At 36.4% G+C, this 17,539-nt stretch overlaps 1 protein-coding gene across 1 annotated transcript in view; it reads right to left on the reverse strand.

Moving 5' to 3' along the window:
- Nucleotides 1–2,126: 2,126 nt before the first annotated feature.
- The window catches only part of TNIP3 (TNFAIP3 interacting protein 3), a 90,496-nt gene continuing 75,083 nt past the window's right edge, over nt 2,127–17,539 (reverse strand). Inside the window, exons 10-14 of the mRNA XM_021706016.1 lie at nt 16,916–17,041; nt 12,826–12,876; nt 11,873–11,971; nt 8,742–8,802; nt 2,127–2,382 (exon numbers count right to left, since the gene is read on the reverse strand). Coding sequence (XP_021561691.1) covers nt 2,351–2,382; nt 8,742–8,802; nt 11,873–11,971; nt 12,826–12,876; nt 16,916–17,041 — 369 coding nt within the window. The 3' untranslated portion in view covers nt 2,127–2,350. The remainder of the gene's footprint in view (nt 2,383–8,741; nt 8,803–11,872; nt 11,972–12,825; nt 12,877–16,915; nt 17,042–17,539) is intronic.

Consider the following 17,539-nt stretch of genomic DNA (forward strand, 5'->3'; position numbering starts at 1 on the left):
AGATTAATCATCTGTAACAAGGGGACACATACCTCTCTTGCTCAAGAAGAGAGCTTAATATAAACTAAGGAAAACCATCCACAAATTTAGTGCATGCTCAATAATTCTAGCCATTTAGCCCAAAATATTATTTTTGCTGGTAAGAAAAATGGGATTTAAGGCAAAACAAAACAAAGTAAAAGCTAGTAAGAAGCAATAAGGTTGGCCTAACTCTCAGACCTAACTAGACCCCCAAGGAAGGTTTTCATCTAACCACATCACCAAAACAAAGTAAATATGTCTTTCTTTTCATGTGATTTCAGGTCGCAGATCAAGTTCCCCGTGATGACCAACAAGCAAAACTGTGCCTAGTATTACATTTTATAAGTAAGAACAGACCACGTGACTTCCTCTCCTTTCAAAGGGACACGGCTATTTCTCACACAATTTTCACAACTTGTGTGTAATAACGAAGTAAGAGTCTTAGCTGAGGGTATGACTCTTAAAATGAGTTGGGGCAGAGAAGTCCCCAAATAAATGACTGGGAGAGGGACACAGGATAGCCTAGTTGCCTCTCAGGTCAGGTTGTGAAATCTGTCTTCTGGAGAGCCTAGTTGCACTCTGAGCAAGGGGGTTCTCTTTCCACATTTGTAGTCCCCTACTGGGAGTTCAAATTAAATTAGGTCTCACTTAAATTGGATTTTCTCCCACTACATTAGCATTTGCACAGTCTTGCCAACATTCAGCAACTTGCTAATTAGTGATGGGATGATTTCAGCCTGGATAGTGGAATCATGTTTTACTGCTGCTGAATAGGTCTGTGGCTGGCCCATCAAAGGGGTACTGTCTCGTATGCATGTTCAGTTTTTATTCTGGTGGGCATGCCTCAGTTAACAAACTTACTCCACTGCTAGAAATGGACACCACAATGACCTTTTCCCTAATCTGAGGAAATGGAAATTTAAAAAATATGCCAAATGTTTCCATGCAACTGACTTGTTAATCTTGGTTTTCTGATTCACTTATGCTGAAGTCATGCCCCAGAATGACGTGTCTCTTTGATAAGTAGTAGCAAAGCAGAGTGTCAGAAAATCAGAGAATGAAAGGATAATTCTTTCTGAAGAATTATGTTCCAGAGTAGCCAAAGGCTGAAGCTGAAAATATTTATTTGTCTAAAGTCTTTTCACCTTCCTGTTACACAAAACTTCAAGTATATCCAGAAATTGAAATGCTTTGAGCTGGAAATAAGTAACATAATTTTTGAAAGTTGAAATTAGATAGTTACAATAGTTTGGACTGTTTTTTTCAACTACATATTCAGTTGATGCTTCTGGTTTTCTTTAGGTGCTTCTAGAAGTACAGACACCAAGGGATCTCACAGTCCTGTTAAACATATCCTCACAAAGAGGATCTCTAGTTCGTCCTAGCAAAATTCTTATTAAATGAATGAACTTAATAATTTAAAATCTGCTTAAGCTTTAGACATCTGTCATCTCACGGTATAATTTAGTAGCAATAAAATTTAGATACATTTGATTTCCATTCTAACTGGCTGGAGAAGTCAGGGTTATGTTTTTCATTAATAATTACTCAAATCCATAGGGAAAAAAATACAGATTTAACAAAAAATCCACATATCTCTGAACTGTTTCTAGTAAGTATATATGGACACTCAAAGCCATCACCATCCCATTAGGACTTTATCTTTCATAATCTATTCCACCTAAGAATGAAGCAGGCTCACAATTTCTCACCATCTTAAAAATAATCTATGTAATGGATAGTTTCAAATTCACCATTTTATTCAGATTGAACCACTCATTTAACTAAGAGACGTATATACACCTCTTCAATCTGTGTTTAGATTCCCTGATACCAACAGTTACAAACATGGTATCTAGTCAAACTGACTCAAGAGCTAAGCCCCTATTATATAAAAAAAAATGAAAGTAATGTTAAAAATTTACAACTACAGGAACTTTTCCCCCAGGGAATATATAAGTATACATATTTTAAATTAACATACAATATCATTGCACCAAAAATGGAGTTGTTTAAGTCATGGAGTCAACTTTGTAGATCCAACAGCAATATGCTGAAGAGAGCTTAAGGAGTGGCGCATAATCCATCTGCCAAATCTCATTTCGAGGAAACTGGAAGTTGTATTTAGCTGTATAATAACTGGCTTCTCAGGATTTCAGCTGTCAGAAGCCTTTTCCTCTATCCATGCCAAAGGGAAATATTACAAGGCACAAATAACAGAGGAGTTGATGTGCATTTGCAGCAGAAACAAGCCACAGCAAAAACAAAAAAGAGGGTCCTCAGCCAGGCTCCCTCGTTGCCCGCTGTCCCGCTCTGTGGGTATATGCTTCTACTGATTGATTTTCTTTTCTGAGGAGAAATCTATGAAAAACAGCAGGAAAATGTTTTAGATTAAACATTAACATTTCATTTCTCTTCTGGCTTGGGGCTAACTTAAAGTTTGACGCTGGGGAAAAAAAAAAGAGATATTATTCATGAGCTCCCCACAAGTTTATACTGAGAAATCAGGAGGCGGGAAATGGAGGGTTATTATTTAAGCACTGACATATGCTTACCATTTTTTGAAATCAATTGTGGTCTTACTCTAGTCATGCCTGAAGAGGAATGTTCTGCACTCATTCTCATTCTTGTTGGCATTTCATTTACTTGGGTATTTGCTTATGGAATATGTATTACTGTTAGGCTTCATACTTACCCAAAGAAAGATAACTTGCCAAATGCACTGTGTTTAAAATATGGTACTGGGTACTTTATCATGAAAGTATAGGAAATATCACAGCTCTTAAAATGTATCAACGTATCATGAAGAGAAATATGAAAAATTTAGAATATCTTAATAGGACCAAGATAAAATGCCACAAATGAGTACCACAAAGAAGACATCAAAGGAGCTTATTCAAGGCAACAGGAAAAAACCATAGAAGTCCCCAAGAAATAAAGTGTGGTCCTTACTCGTGATAACTTAAAAATACGTTGAATGTTTTACACTTGCTGCCCTGCATTTGGTATACCCAAGATATGCTAAACTAATATTTTGGGAACTAAAAAGCAAACAGAAGATAATAAGTTACTGTTCCAGGCTTTAAAAATATGCTGCAGAGAACTGTGGTCTCTACATTAAAAATATATCTAATATGTTGAGAACATAAATTTGAACCCAGAAGCATAATTCATGGATATAACCAATCTTAAGTTAAGATTTAATCCATTAATCAAATTACTGGGTATCTTAAAATATTAAAAAAGTTAACTCCTTTGTAATTTGTGCAGTGCTCTTATGAAATAGGCATAGAGTTAAGGGTCATTATTGGCATATTTTAGATAGAAACTGTGGCCCATATGATAATCTATGGCAGAATGGAACAAAAGCAAATCTGAGCAAAAACAAAAACAGGTCTTTAGTTTCTTGAAGGGAAGGTAGACTTTCCCCACGTTTACAGTGAAGATGGACACAGACTTCTGTCCTGAGATTGGGCCATAGTTACAGTGACAAGGGAAGAGTAATGGCACAAGGGAATCCTGGGTCCTCACAGAGCTGGAAGGAGTCAGCTTGGCCATGTTGGCGGGTGAAAAACTCCACTCATAGACTGTGCATCTGATTACTTATTAAAGTTGCATTTTGTGCTTTTGAGTTCACAAGAATGCAAGCTAAATAGGATGATGCTGAAGTGACATGAATATGACCCAGAGACTTTGGTGGCAGAGTCCCTCCTTGTCTTTACTCCGTGTCAGGGATTAGCTGAAACTAAAGCTCACTTGGTACAAAGGGCGAAGGAGGTGTCAGTACAGCAGAGCAGGGCCCAGGACTGAGGGTTCTGTACTTGCCTTGCCAATGAGCCTCTTAGAAAGGAGACGTTAGGCGTGACCTGCAGAAAACTCAGGTAAGTAATGTTCTTCCAGGTTGGGATGCAATATTGAATACATGTTTTGCTTTCCTTCTCTGTAGGTTTTTATCTTCAATTTAAGATAATTACTGTAATTTTTTAGATAATTATTTACCTGGTTAAACTGTGAATATTATAGACTTATGTGTGCATTTTTTTCCCCATCTAGGCTCCATCTGTCTTCTATCTATCACTCTGTCTACCTTAATTAGAATATTTAGTATTTGCTTATAAAATCCCGGTTTGAATAGGAATATGTTTATCACCTATATGCTCGTGTGTGTGTGTGTGTGTGTGTGTGTGTGTGTATACTTTTATAAAACTTTATCTAATATTCGTTCAGCAAAATAACTGAGTTTATTGACAGACTAAGGTTTATAGTATAATATGATTAGATGTCATATTTCCTGCAATTCTTTTCTAAAAAAATCTAAAATCAGGCATAAAATTATCTACTTCTAAATTTTTTTTTTTTTTTTGAGTTGGAGTCTCACTCGGTCGCCCAGATCCGGCGATCCTTCTGCCTCAGCCTTCCGAGTAGTACAGGCATGTGCTACCACGCCCGGCTGATTTTTTTTTTTTTTTTAATTTATTGTAGAGATGAGGTCTCACTGTCCAGGTGGGTCTCGAACCCGTACTTCTAAATTTTATTAACCTGTCTATATTAATCACTGGTTATAATTAAGAAGAAAATGCATTTCATAAAAGAAAAATTCTTAATGCTTTTCAATTTGTATTGAAAATTATACTAAATATGGACTTAAAATTTCCTCTGCTTCTTACATGTCTTTGCAGCTTTTATTATTTACAGTGGTTTTTTTTTTTTATTTTTTCATACTGACAAGAACAGAAAAAACTCAACTAATTCAGACATTTTACCAATATAAAATTATCTGTAATGCTGAGAAATAAAGGCAGTTATAAAAAGACAAACTGAGAAATAGAGGTGTAGTACTGGCTTTCAGGATTGACTCACCAGAATTTATCTGCATAAAGTACACGCAAATAAAATACTAGTATGTTTTACTTAATATATAGTGTAGAATAGTCCATACAACTTGGTGGTTACAATGCAGGCTTTGGAGTCAGTCTGCCTGTGTTTGCCTGACTCCTAGCCAATGACTTGCCGTAACTTGACAAGTTACATATCTCTCTGTGCCTCAGTTTTCATATTACAAAATAAGAAAAACAGAAGTGCTCATTTTATAGAGTTGTTATAAAGTTTTGATGAGATAATATACATAAAGCACCAAAAATAATTTCTGGCATGGAGTTAGTGTTATAAGTAGGTTTGTCAGAGTCATAGAAAATTATTTATAAAGTACAACATCAATTAATATTAATTTAAATATCCACATTTCTGAAAAGGTCACATCTTTTTAAATATAAGTAAAATATTTTCAGTACTTGTTACCAGAATAAAACAGGAATTGTAAGACATAATTTTTATTTACAGAGTCTAAATTTTTCACTCATTTTTCCTTCCATTGCCTGAATTTTGATATTTCTAGCCCAGAATATGGTATATTGACTAGCAGTATATTGTTAAATCGTGAATAAATATATTAATGATGTACTAAAATAATGACTACTATCAGAACAAAAATGTCTGTATAATCAAAGTTTTTAAAACCTGTGATTTCTTAATAATCAAAACCACAAATTATTGTATGAGAATTCTGGGCAATTCAGTTAAACTTACAGATCAAAAGCAGCTTCCCAACTAAATGACCCAAAGAAACAGCAAGAATAACTACTGATATTAAATATTGGTGCATGAATCATTTGTGACTAGGGTGAGTTCAGAGCTCTTGCCAAATCCTCTGACCTGGCTCAAGCTATGAAATACTATCAGTTGTAGGAACTAGAAAAGGAGCAGTAAGTATCCCAACTAGGTAGATTTGTGAGTAAGGAATTTATTTTTTTTTATTATTTTTTTTTGAGTTGGAGTCTCACTCGGTCACCCAGACTGGAGTGCAGTGGCCGCTCCCGGCCACCGCAGCCTCGACCTGCTGGGCTCCGGCGATCCTTCCGCCTCAGCCTTCTAAGTAGCCATAATTACAGGCATGCGCTACCACGCCCAGCTGATTTTTTGATTTATTGTGGAGATGAGGTCTCGCTGCCCAGGCGGGTCTCAAACCCGCGGGCTCAGGCAATCCATTCTTTGGTGGTCTCCTAGCCATGATCAGCCTCCTTGCCTACCACAGATCAGTCACAGTGAGCTGCAGGGCAGTGTCGATCAGGTTTCAAATCAGTGTTGGTTTGCAGGGCAGGTTCCAAATGGTAACATACCCCTATCAGGTTCCACCAGGGCTGCCCATGCACAGATTAGTTCATAGCAAATTTATTAAACACTTACTCTTACATAGTACTGTGTCTTTATCTGTGATAATTTAAATGTCAAGTGAATAGCACAGATAATATATGCTGGGAATTCATAGAAAGACAGGATGAGTAAGAGTTAGACACTAGTCATATTATCATCCAAGTTAGAGCTCCATTATCACTTTTATATTCATAACTGTAGAACATTTTAATATCATGAGAGGGATGACTTTTCAAGGGCACCGTAGGATGTGATTCAAAGCACAGAGTTTGGAATGCTGTGTCAAAGAATTGAATCCCAGTACTAAATTTTACCAACTGTGATTTAAGCATATTGTTTAAATTCTCCAAGCCTCAGCTTCCTCATGTGTACAATAGTACAAAATAAAATCTATTTTATACTATTATTGTAAAGATGAAAATAAATAAAGTTTTAAAAATACTTAGGTTGGTACATAATAGAGGTTTATTTTTCATTTTAGTTTTACATATGTAGACATTGTGACACAGTAAGTTTATACATCACAAAGCTCATATTTTTCCTAAGTAGACAAAACTCAGTTAAGTCTCATACACTGACTACAAAATTTCATTTTTGCATATTCTATTTTGTTTCTGAATGTCATCATAATTCATTTCTATTTTATATAATCGTTAGCTTCCATAACATTGGCTCAGGAAGAATCCAATAGTGATATATAAATGGATTTATAATATTACTAAATTCTCGACTGAGTAATTGTATTTTCTGGTGATTAAACACTAACTGAGAAAGAAAATATTTTTAATATTCATTCCAGACCAATAAAAAATCAAAAAGTTATAATTTGGTGGTCATTCAACTAGTAAACAACAATCGATTTTAAAAATACAGATATTATGCAACAATCATCCTAATTAATAGTATTCTTTTCTAATAAACGCACTCCATCATAGCTGGAACCCAAGAATTCATTATAAAACCACTGGCTATATTTGTAGCAGAAAGAAAAGAAAAAATAAAGCTCTATAAGTGTTCTGATAAATACCTGGACATTTTATTATAGAGTTCTCACATATTACATTTCTTCTCTATGATGCTACTATAATCTATGTTCTTTTTTTTTTTTTCTGAGTTGGAATCTCACTCTATTGCCCAGGTTGGAGTGCAATGGCACACACGCACATGTTCACTCCAGCATTGACCTGCTGGGCTCCAGCAATCCTTCTACCTTAGCCTTCCAAGTAGCCATAACTACAGGTGCGTGCTACCGCGTCCGACTAATTTTTTGTTTTATTGTAGAGATGAGATCTCGCCAAGTTGCCTGAGGTGGTCTTGAACCCATGGGTTCAGTCAATCCACTCACCTTGGCTTCCCAAAGTTCTGGAATTACAGGCTGAGCCACGGAGCCTGGCCTAAGCTATGTTCTTTACCACTCCCATTGTGACTGCGTTCAGCTGTCCAGATTGCACATTGAACTACTCCAGGAGGCTCAACTCACATAGAGTAACATGGCGAGCCCATATGACTTACTAAGGTCACAGACTACAGAACTACATGTGGTATCCTTGGCTCCCTACTTCCACTCCATAATGGACTCCCTGTATTAAAAACTAGAATTTTATGATCTCAGCTCTGAACTAAATTAAGATCAAATTTCAAGAATGGCCTGACACTAGAATATAGCTCATCTGCAGCTTTTCTAGATAGATCCAAATTTCTGGAAATTAACAAGTTAGAGTCCCAGGTGTATGTCATAGAAGAGTTTAAATATGTAGCAGAAAATGCTAACTTTTGATGACAGAAGTATAAGTGCTGAGAATTGGAGTGGGATTATGATTATGGCTTAGTTTACACAGGCCACTTCTGGGTGGCCTCATGAAACCATAGAAACAAGCAAAGAAGGATATAGCAGATTCTAGAAAGAAGAAACAATATGGTAAACCAACGAAAAGTAAGATGAAAAAGGATTCTTAGTTGTGGGTACTTTACAGGTGACTTTGAGTGTTTCCCAGCATACTTAGAGGTGGGTGTTGTGGGACAACCCTGGGTTGAACTAAGAGCACTGCCTTGGAGTCTGACATTGAGTCACAAGGGAACAGAGTTCTGAGCCTTTGGTTTTCTCTGTCTGTGTGCCAATGACATTTAAAACATCTGTCTAGCAAACTCAACCTGGAATAGTGGATGTGCATCTGCCCTTTGCAGTACAATCGTAGCGCTTTGTTGTTGTTGTTGCTATAATACAGCTCGGCTTAAAGTTTTCATTTGTAACCCCAGATGGAATAACGACTCAGAGACTGGAAGAGGAACAGAAGCCAGAATGGAGATTCATGCTTTTCTGCATTTGCACGTTTTCTTTGTCTCAAGGAGTTCAATTTAACCCCAGGTGCATCAAATTAAAGTTAGGTATGCAACACAGCTTTATAGTAAGTCTCCCCCGAATACGGATGGATGTATGTTGAGTAAACATCCCCAGAAGATCCCATGAAAATGTAAACATGAAAAAATGCTCAATACAGCTGTGGTCTTACCATGTGCCTTGTGCTGTGCATCTGGCGGAAGCTGGTCAAGAGCATACCACGGATAGTCTGGCTGTGTGGAACAATAAAACATTATTATAGCAATATGGACTTCAAACAAAACATAGTGGCATGTTAAAATATAATTATGCAGTGTGGCTTTTATTAAGCAGGCAACAAAAAGTCATTTTTACCCAACCTGTTGTCAATATTGCTCATCCCATTTACCTCCAGTCTCACTACTATCATCTCTCCCCACCCCTACCCAAATCCACTCTGTGTTTTGCCAGAATTTCTACTACTTTGGAATTCAGGTTTTTTGTACTTGCTTTTGTTTTTGAAACAGATGTGTTTTGGATATCTGCAGAAATATAAACACTTTTGTAAAACGTACTGTAGCCCATAAACAAAACAAAGCAACTTACATCAACAAATACTCTTTTTAAAACCCTCACACTGGAGACAATGAGAGGACCAGGGGAAAAAAATGCAAGTTTAATCCAAGTTTTCTAGTGGTTCAGGAGGAAATCTAAGCTATTAAATTGGCAACATGGCATACATGGTTCAGAATAGTGATGCAGGGCAGATCTTTGAGCTGTTCCCGAACCTATTAGGCAAAACTTACTCTCTAAATTACTCAGATCATTTAGTTTTGAAAGACTGGATTTTTTTGCTTGGGATTTTCTCCTAGGTTTATACCAGTTAATAATAGCTAGATACTGACTTCCACAGAAATTGCATTGAATAAATAATAAGCTATAGAAATGAATTACTCAGATGCTCCAAGGCCAGCATCTTTGGAATTAATTGCTTGGGATGGAACAGCCTCACTTTACCTGCCCTCAAAGTGGTCTGAAATGCTCACTTTTGCCTCCTACTTCCCCATAAGACACAGAGAATACAGATCTTTTGTTCTATTATTCAATTACCTCCTAAAAATAACTTGAGGAAAATTTCTCTTACATGAGCCAAGAGGGAGAATTTACAAGGCTGCCAGACCACTAAAAGTAGCCCAGAAAGTTCAATTACTTGACAAGACACCGAGAATGCTGTGCTTGGTGCAGTCTGACCCCACTTAGACACCTAGACTCTTGGCTTCTTTGACCTGTGAAAGAGCTGGAGGAGGAAATGAGATCATTTCTGCTTTTTATCTTCTAGTTTATTTTTAAACGTCTCAAATAACACACAAGATAAGTGATGTGAACCTCAGTTTTGTACTCCAGGAGAGTTGCCAAAAGAAGGTCAATATACTAGGATGTGACTAGCACTATTGCATGCGATTTAATTCAGACACAGATATAAGCAGGAAATATGAAATATTCCTTTAAAATTAACTCTGAGGGTTTTGTTGTAAACTCTACTGTTTTCAACCAAATACCCCTTGAAAATGTAGGCCATTGCACATGACTTGGGATCCTTTTTCAAATGTAGGCCTATATTTGGTGATAATTTTATGTGGTCTGGATTGCCTTATCTCTTCTGATTGACAAGGAATGTTTGATGAGTTATGATAGGTGAATTCCTTCTTTCTTTCTATAAATGAAGATCTGATAAAACAGTCATTCTTACTCCCAGATAAACTTGATGGTTTTATAGTTAATCTTTTACAAGAATATTTCTCCAATTCTTCAACCTGTAGGTGCTAACTCCTAAGAACATTTCTCTTTTTGTTCCCCATAATGTTAGTTTACTAAGACTCCTGAAAAAAAATTTAAAGGATGATAGCTGTGTTTGAAGATTCCCATAAATGTTTCTGGTAAAGTCTAAAAAGTAAGCTAACAGGTAAAGAAAAAAGGAAATGGAGGGGAGGGCGAGAAGACAGAAGTAGAATTCAGCAACAACATGAAAGACCCAAATTCTCAGCATTATGCTGAGTCATACCAAGGTCAAATAAGAGATGCTCATTAAATCCTGACAGGCTTTTGCCACCCAAAGAGTTATTATCTTCTCCCTTGGGAAAAAGACTTTGAGCCATAGTCAAATACAAAAGTACAAGAGGTTTCAGGCAACCTAGAGAACCATGCTCTCCATAAGAGTTCTGCTAGAAAAATGGCGGTTAAAATCTCAGATTCTTTGCATCACTAGAAATGCAATTAATAAAACCAAAAAGGTGGAGATTGTTGTTTGGGCAAATACAAAATGCTTCCCCCCCACCCCCTTAAAGGTTCTGTATAGAAGGCAAAATAGAGAGTAGAGACAAGCATCCAGATGGTGGGGAGAGAGCGGGTGGAATCCTGCTATTGAGAAGGAACAGAAGGGAGCTTTGAGTCTGCTTATTCAGGTTGACTGTCTAAATCAATTCCACTCACAAATAATTACTCAACTGTTCATTTCATTTTGCCTAGACAGACACAGCCATGGAGAACAACTTAAATGGGTCACTTTTTCTTGGGTCCTAAAGAAAATCCTTTCAATTGGAAAACGTCAAAAGCTATTTTGCCCATACGCAGCGATAGCCATATAAATTTACAACTGAAAAACCATCTCATCTTTACTCCTTTGCTCTGTTCACTTGTCTTTATACATAAGAATGTCCTTTGGGTGGCATCAGGGATGCCAATTGAAAATGACTCATCTAGCCGGGCTCAGTGGCTCAGCCTGTAATCCCGCGCCTTTGGGAGGCTGAGGTGAGTGGATTGCCTGAGCCCGTGGGTTCGAGACCCGCCTGGGCAGCGAGACTTCATCTCTACAATAAATCAAAAAATCAGCTGGGCGTGGTAGCGCATGCCTGTAATTCCGGTTACTCGGAAGGCTGAGGCGGAAGGAATGCCGGAGCCCAGCAGGTGGAGGCTGCGGTGGCCGGGAGTGGCCACTGCACTCCAGTCTGGGTGACTGAGTGAGACTCCAACTCAAAAAAACAAACAAACAAACAAAAAAGAAAATGACTCATCTAAAATATTATATGTTTGTTCAAGAAATTATAGCACAATTTGACACCTAGCAGTTAATTTATTCATATATACATGTGCTGTGGATTTGTGATCCAAAGATAATTACAGTGTACATTGACCACGGCAACTTTGCAAATTAGAGGCTGAGAGAAAATAGAGGTTTTTTCTGTAGACAATGTGATATGCCAAAATTCTAGAGATACGCATAATTTCTGTTCTAAGCAATTATTTGAAATAGGAATTCTTACTTACTGGGTGCTCCTGCTGACTCCGCACAGCTCCAGGGCTTGCTGGTGCCCATGGGTCTCGACGGTGGAAAGCCAGGCCGCAGTTGCAGGTTGGGAAATGCATCTGAGGAGAACAATGCTATCAGTTCACTGCCAGTGGGGGAAACTGAGAGTCATTCTGAACTTGCTCTAAACAACAAGGTTTGGTTTATGGTTTAGGTTAATTTGACATAATTCTAACTCAAAACAGTAAATATGTCGATATTGACTCAGGACTGATTCATAGGCCAAATTTTACATGAAGTGAAACTATAATCCTTTCTACATTTTAAAGAAGTTAGGAGCACTTGAAAAGTATGTAGGGTTAACTTTATATTTCTGAGTTGTCTTCATAGAGGTTCCTCACTGAAGAAAAACCATCCATTGAGTCATAAAGTAAGTTTCCTTAAATTGCAGCCAGAGACAACTAAATTCTAGAAAGGAAATTAGGAATTAAGAGACATAATATTTATTCCTAAAGGCTACTGGAGAACCCATGGGATAGAATGCTTCAGTGCCCAAGAAGATATGCTATTTTTCTTGAAAGAGGCAAAGTCTTTGATGTAGTTTTCCACTGTAAATTGTGAGAGCAACTGCAAGAAATACCAAGGAAATGTATTTCCCAGGTGTTTGTGGGTCTTTGAAGAAATCTCTATTTGAGTGAACACACTAAGACTTGTGCTACTGGTAATATGCTCTGTAAAGCATGTGTTTTGTATGAGCATTAGGGTTAAAAGGCCTTGGTGGTTCCTAAGCACATTTATCCATTGATGGTTTAGACAGAAATGAAAAGCATGGGTTATTCTAGGCTATGTAGCAGAGCTTGAATATGTCTTTAATTGAGACCATGAGAATGCTGTAAGTGGGAATAAATGCATGGGTGAAAAGTAAAGGTATAGTTTCACCATGACAAGAGGACATAGATAAGGATCAACATACCTGTTTTAATTGCTTTTCTAGTTTTTCCTTCTCCATCTGACAAGTTTCTATCTACAGACAAAACAGGACAAGTTCAAATTGTTAGTTCCAAAGCCACTCTTGGCCTACTCAGGATTGAGGCATAGACAGCAGTAATGCCAAAATAAGTTACATCTTGTTTTTTTCAGATTTGCGTTGACTCTATCATGAAATTCCCAAATGAAGTTTGGTAAGTTTGATAGCTTTAAACTATTATTCCAATTTTTTGAGGCCATTATGATTCTCAGTTTTAAGTTGATCTATATGTGTATAACATATTTTTTCTGATATATAATATATTCCATTGTTTACTGAATGAAATTGGAAATGTTCAGCCTGAATTCAAAGACTTTCACAATAAATTTTAGAAGTTGCATTTGCACTTAATACATGTCAGACACTGATATAAATCCTTTACATACAATAACTTATTGAATCCTCCCAATGCCTCTATGTTATTCCTAACATTATTATCTCCACTTTATAGATGAGGCCACCAAGACATGAGACACTGAGTAACTTTTTCAAACTTCTGAATTTAGGGCTTTTCACTATTTAAGGCCCAGCCTCATTTAAGAAAGCCACCTACCTTGAGTTCCCTCAACATTTGATACACCTAAAGAAAACTGCTTTTTTCTCTGACTGTTTAGTCATAACCATTGTCATCCCTACACTTCATGCTCCACATCCCTATAAGGCATGGTCCAAGTCTCCTTCCTTATGATACCTTTCCAAGTCTTCCTCATCAGACTTAGTCTCTCCTCCACTGGTCCCCCCATGTAGGATTGTACATTTACCGTGAATCTTTTTAGTCCAATTGTAATACTGCGTACAGCCAATTCTTGCTATTTGGTGGTAGTTATGTTCTGTAGAGTTACCACAGATACTGAATTAGTGAATATTGAACACTGTTCCTATGAGAAATGCAGGGTTAGGTTCTTGTGAGCTTCTGGTCACAGCAATTTTGTCAACTGATCAAACTGATAACCTTGTTTTATGTGTGTTTCTGACTAAGGACACATTATATTTAATATATATTATTGATTTATTAACTCTGAACTCATGGTCAATGACACTGCAACTTACACCTACATAAAGCTTATCTAACACAGGTTATTTTCTCTGTAAAGCACATCTCAGTCTGTGAAATCACCAACAAAAAGCACAAAAATGCAAAAAACACACCATTAAATAGACGGCAGAAGGACACTTTTAAAGTGTGATGGCTGAAACAAGAAGGCAGAGCATCTCCTTGCTCGACCTTAGATGGGCAGGTACTTGTCAGACAACTCAGCTTTTCTGCTGCTCTGCTCATGTTTGAGAATGTACCACAAAAGCAACCAAAGTACTGATTTTAAGGTGGCAAGTACATTTTGGTGAGTGGGCAAATTCATATATATATATTATAATTTATAATATATGAATTCATATATATATATTATAATTTGCAAATGATGAAGATATACTGTATATGTCTCTTTCACTATATTGTGAGCTCTTTAAGAGCAAGTACCTGTTTTTTATTCCCTCATAGATTACTGCAGAATGCCTTGCAGAAAAAAAGTCATCAAAATTAGATGACAAGAAACTAAAAGTAGCACGTAGCATACTAATTATAGCACTCAATGAAATTATTAAAAAAGTACTTCCTTCTAATAGACTAAAATAATTTTGTGAAATACCTTTGAGCCATGACTTGAGCTAGATGTTTTTATTAAAGTTTTTTTTTTTCTCACTTAACCATGAGAACAACTTTGTGAAGTCATGTAGTAGGTATCATTATCTCTATTTTAAAGGTATGTATACTGAGAGAGGTTAGATAACATATATCTTAGAGACCGAGGTTTTAGAGTTATTGGAAACATTTTACAGATTAAGAAAGGGAAGCATAGAGAAGTAGAATATCTTGCTCAAGGTTACCACCAATTGAGTGTTAGAGCAGGCAGGAACACCGTTTTTTTCCCCCTGAATTCCTCCTACTCCTAAATACCTGAATATTTTTCTCTTTACCACTTTGCCTATTTTACCACTGGCATCGGCTTAAAACATCCTCAGTGATCGAATGAGTACATTCTGGTATGTAAGCACCTAGTGCCAGAATGATTTGACCTAAAAATTGCTTGGTCAACAAATAATATGCTATTCAATCAAGGAATTGCCAGTTCTTTTTGTTATATTATAGCATTTATCAGCTGTTAATATACTTAACATAGATCATCTACATGTTCCAATGGTGTAATCAGTTAGTGCATGGTACTTATATGACATAAATAATCAATCCATTTACTACATGCCTTTGTGAATTCTATCAGCCTTTTACTAAGTAAATGAAACTTTTAAAAAATAAATTATTGGGCTACCATTATTTTAAAGAAAATGGTTGATAGTTTTAAGATATGACTCCGTTATCATTAAGATTGTCTGTTAGTTTATAAGCACAATTATGCTATACCATATTTAGACAATACATTTATTTTGTTGATATCAATCAAAATTACTTTATAGATGACACACAAAAGAATTGTAGTATATAATATTAAGTAGATGGATATATGTTTCTGGCTGTACTGTTCTGTAAGGGCAAGTACATTGCCAAGTTTAGATACCAATTTATCATTTAATCCTAATATAATAGAATAAATACAAATTAAAGCATAGCAGGCTATAAAATAATTTGTGTAGTGGCAAAAAAAAAAAAAAAAAAAAATGAAGGCAGCTTTGCATGTAAGAGATAAAATTGAAAGAGTGATTTCTTTACCAAGAATAATCAGAACATTTTCGTACAAATTATTTGTGAGATTGCATAATCATTTTCAGAAAATTATTTAATTATATCTTCCTACTATTTTATTCCTTCTAATTTCTTAGAGAAGAAATGGTTTTGTCAAATCATGTTTTTATGTAAAATTAGGAATTTCAAGTTAACCTTCGAAAAATATAAGAGAAGAAATTAAGCAGGGCTCAGTGGCTCAGCCTGTAATCCCGCACTTTGGGAGGCTGAGGTGGGTGGACTGCCTGAGCCCGTGGGTTCGAGACCTGCATGGGCAATTTGGCGAGACCTCATCTCTACAATAAGGCAAAATATTAGCTGGGCGTGGTAGTGCGCGCCTGTAGTTCCAGCTACTTGGAAGGCTGAGGCAGAAGGATTGCCGGAGCCCAGCAGGTCGAGGCTGCAGTGGACGGGAGTGTGCCACTGCACTCCAGTGTGGGCGACAGAGTGAGACTTCAACTCAAAAAAAAAAAAAAAAAGAAATTAAATTTGATATGCAATTGACTTTGTATTTGGAAAAAGAGGATGACTAATAGTTTACAATTTCTTCTAAGACTAAGACTCTTGAAGCTAGGAGCTGCCACAGCATGCTCCACAACAATCTCCTATTTATCCAAAACCATTGCATGATTTTCAAATCAAAAGTATTGCAGTTTGCTTGATTTTTTAAAGTTAAAATGTGTTGACTGCATTCTCCTTCATTAACACCAGTATTATCCACTGTGGCAACTTCCTGAGTCTACTTTAATATATGCGATTACACTTAATTTTACTGTGTTTACATTTAATATATTCTATTTTAATAAACCGGTGACCATTATCTGGTTTCCTTGAAAGTGCTCCAGTTACATTAAATCTGGGAACCCCCTGAACAAAATCCTCGGTTTCACATTTAAAAGGTATTTAGAAATATGCATGTTTTTGGCAGACAGAAGCATTCCAACATAGCTCTTCAAAGAAAATGACAAAAATTTAGAAACCACTTCACTTTATTTGAGTAGTAGGTAGTTCAACTCCCATTCTACCAAGATAAATATTATTAGAAAAAGAACTGTATTTTATAAAATACTTTGGAATCCAATTCCTTGGTTAATTCCTTAATATATTTAAGTTAAAAGAAATTTCCAGTTATTTTCATCTTCTTACAAGATTGTTCAAGAATGATTCCATCCCAGGTGCTGACCTCTCAAAAAATTTCAATGTCAATTAACAGAAGTCAACAAGTCTTGATTTTTTTTAATTAAAAAAAAAATTACACATATGCTGGAAAATATTTTTGTTTTGCTTTGTTATGACTTGTACCTGAGAATTAAGCTTGTGCAACTGGGATTGAGAAGTTTGGTTAATTTGCTGTAGCTCTTCTTTCTCTTGATTAAGTCTTTCTCGATCCGATCGTTCCTTTTTGAAGTCTTCTTCATATATTTGTACCTAGGAAATATTAATTTGCTGTTACTGTGAGCTTTTCTTATAAGCCCTTTAAAGTGATTCCAGAAAAGATGCTATTTAGGCCTCTTCAATCTAAGGCATTCCTACCCTCTTTTCATGAATATTACTTCATGATGAGATGGAGAATATGTCTGACTATAATTTTATCTTTCACTTTGTCTAGGATGGCAGCTCTCCATTTTTTCCCCACTGAGCCTATGTTAGGAATTCAGAAGTAACCTAACAACATGTATATTTTGAAAACAAAATTCTCATCTCCCCTTATTCTGCTGCATACTCTATTGCTGTAAGGAGCCCTCCTGCTAAGTGTCACTGTTTTGGAGCAAGTCACCCATCCCCAACGCAAGGGTTTGGATGTATGAATATTGCTTGATCTTCTAAGACAGTTTACTGACAATAGCTGTTAAGTAAAATAACTAAATACTGACACACCGAAGTTTCCAAACATAGATTATAAATTGAATGCAAAATGGAAATGAA

This window comes from Carlito syrichta, unplaced genomic scaffold (assembly GCF_000164805.1).
Source record: "Carlito syrichta isolate Samal-C Ts95f unplaced genomic scaffold, Tarsius_syrichta-2.0.1 Scaffold314879, whole genome shotgun sequence".
NCBI classification, from domain to species: domain Eukaryota; kingdom Metazoa; phylum Chordata; class Mammalia; order Primates; family Tarsiidae; genus Carlito; species Carlito syrichta.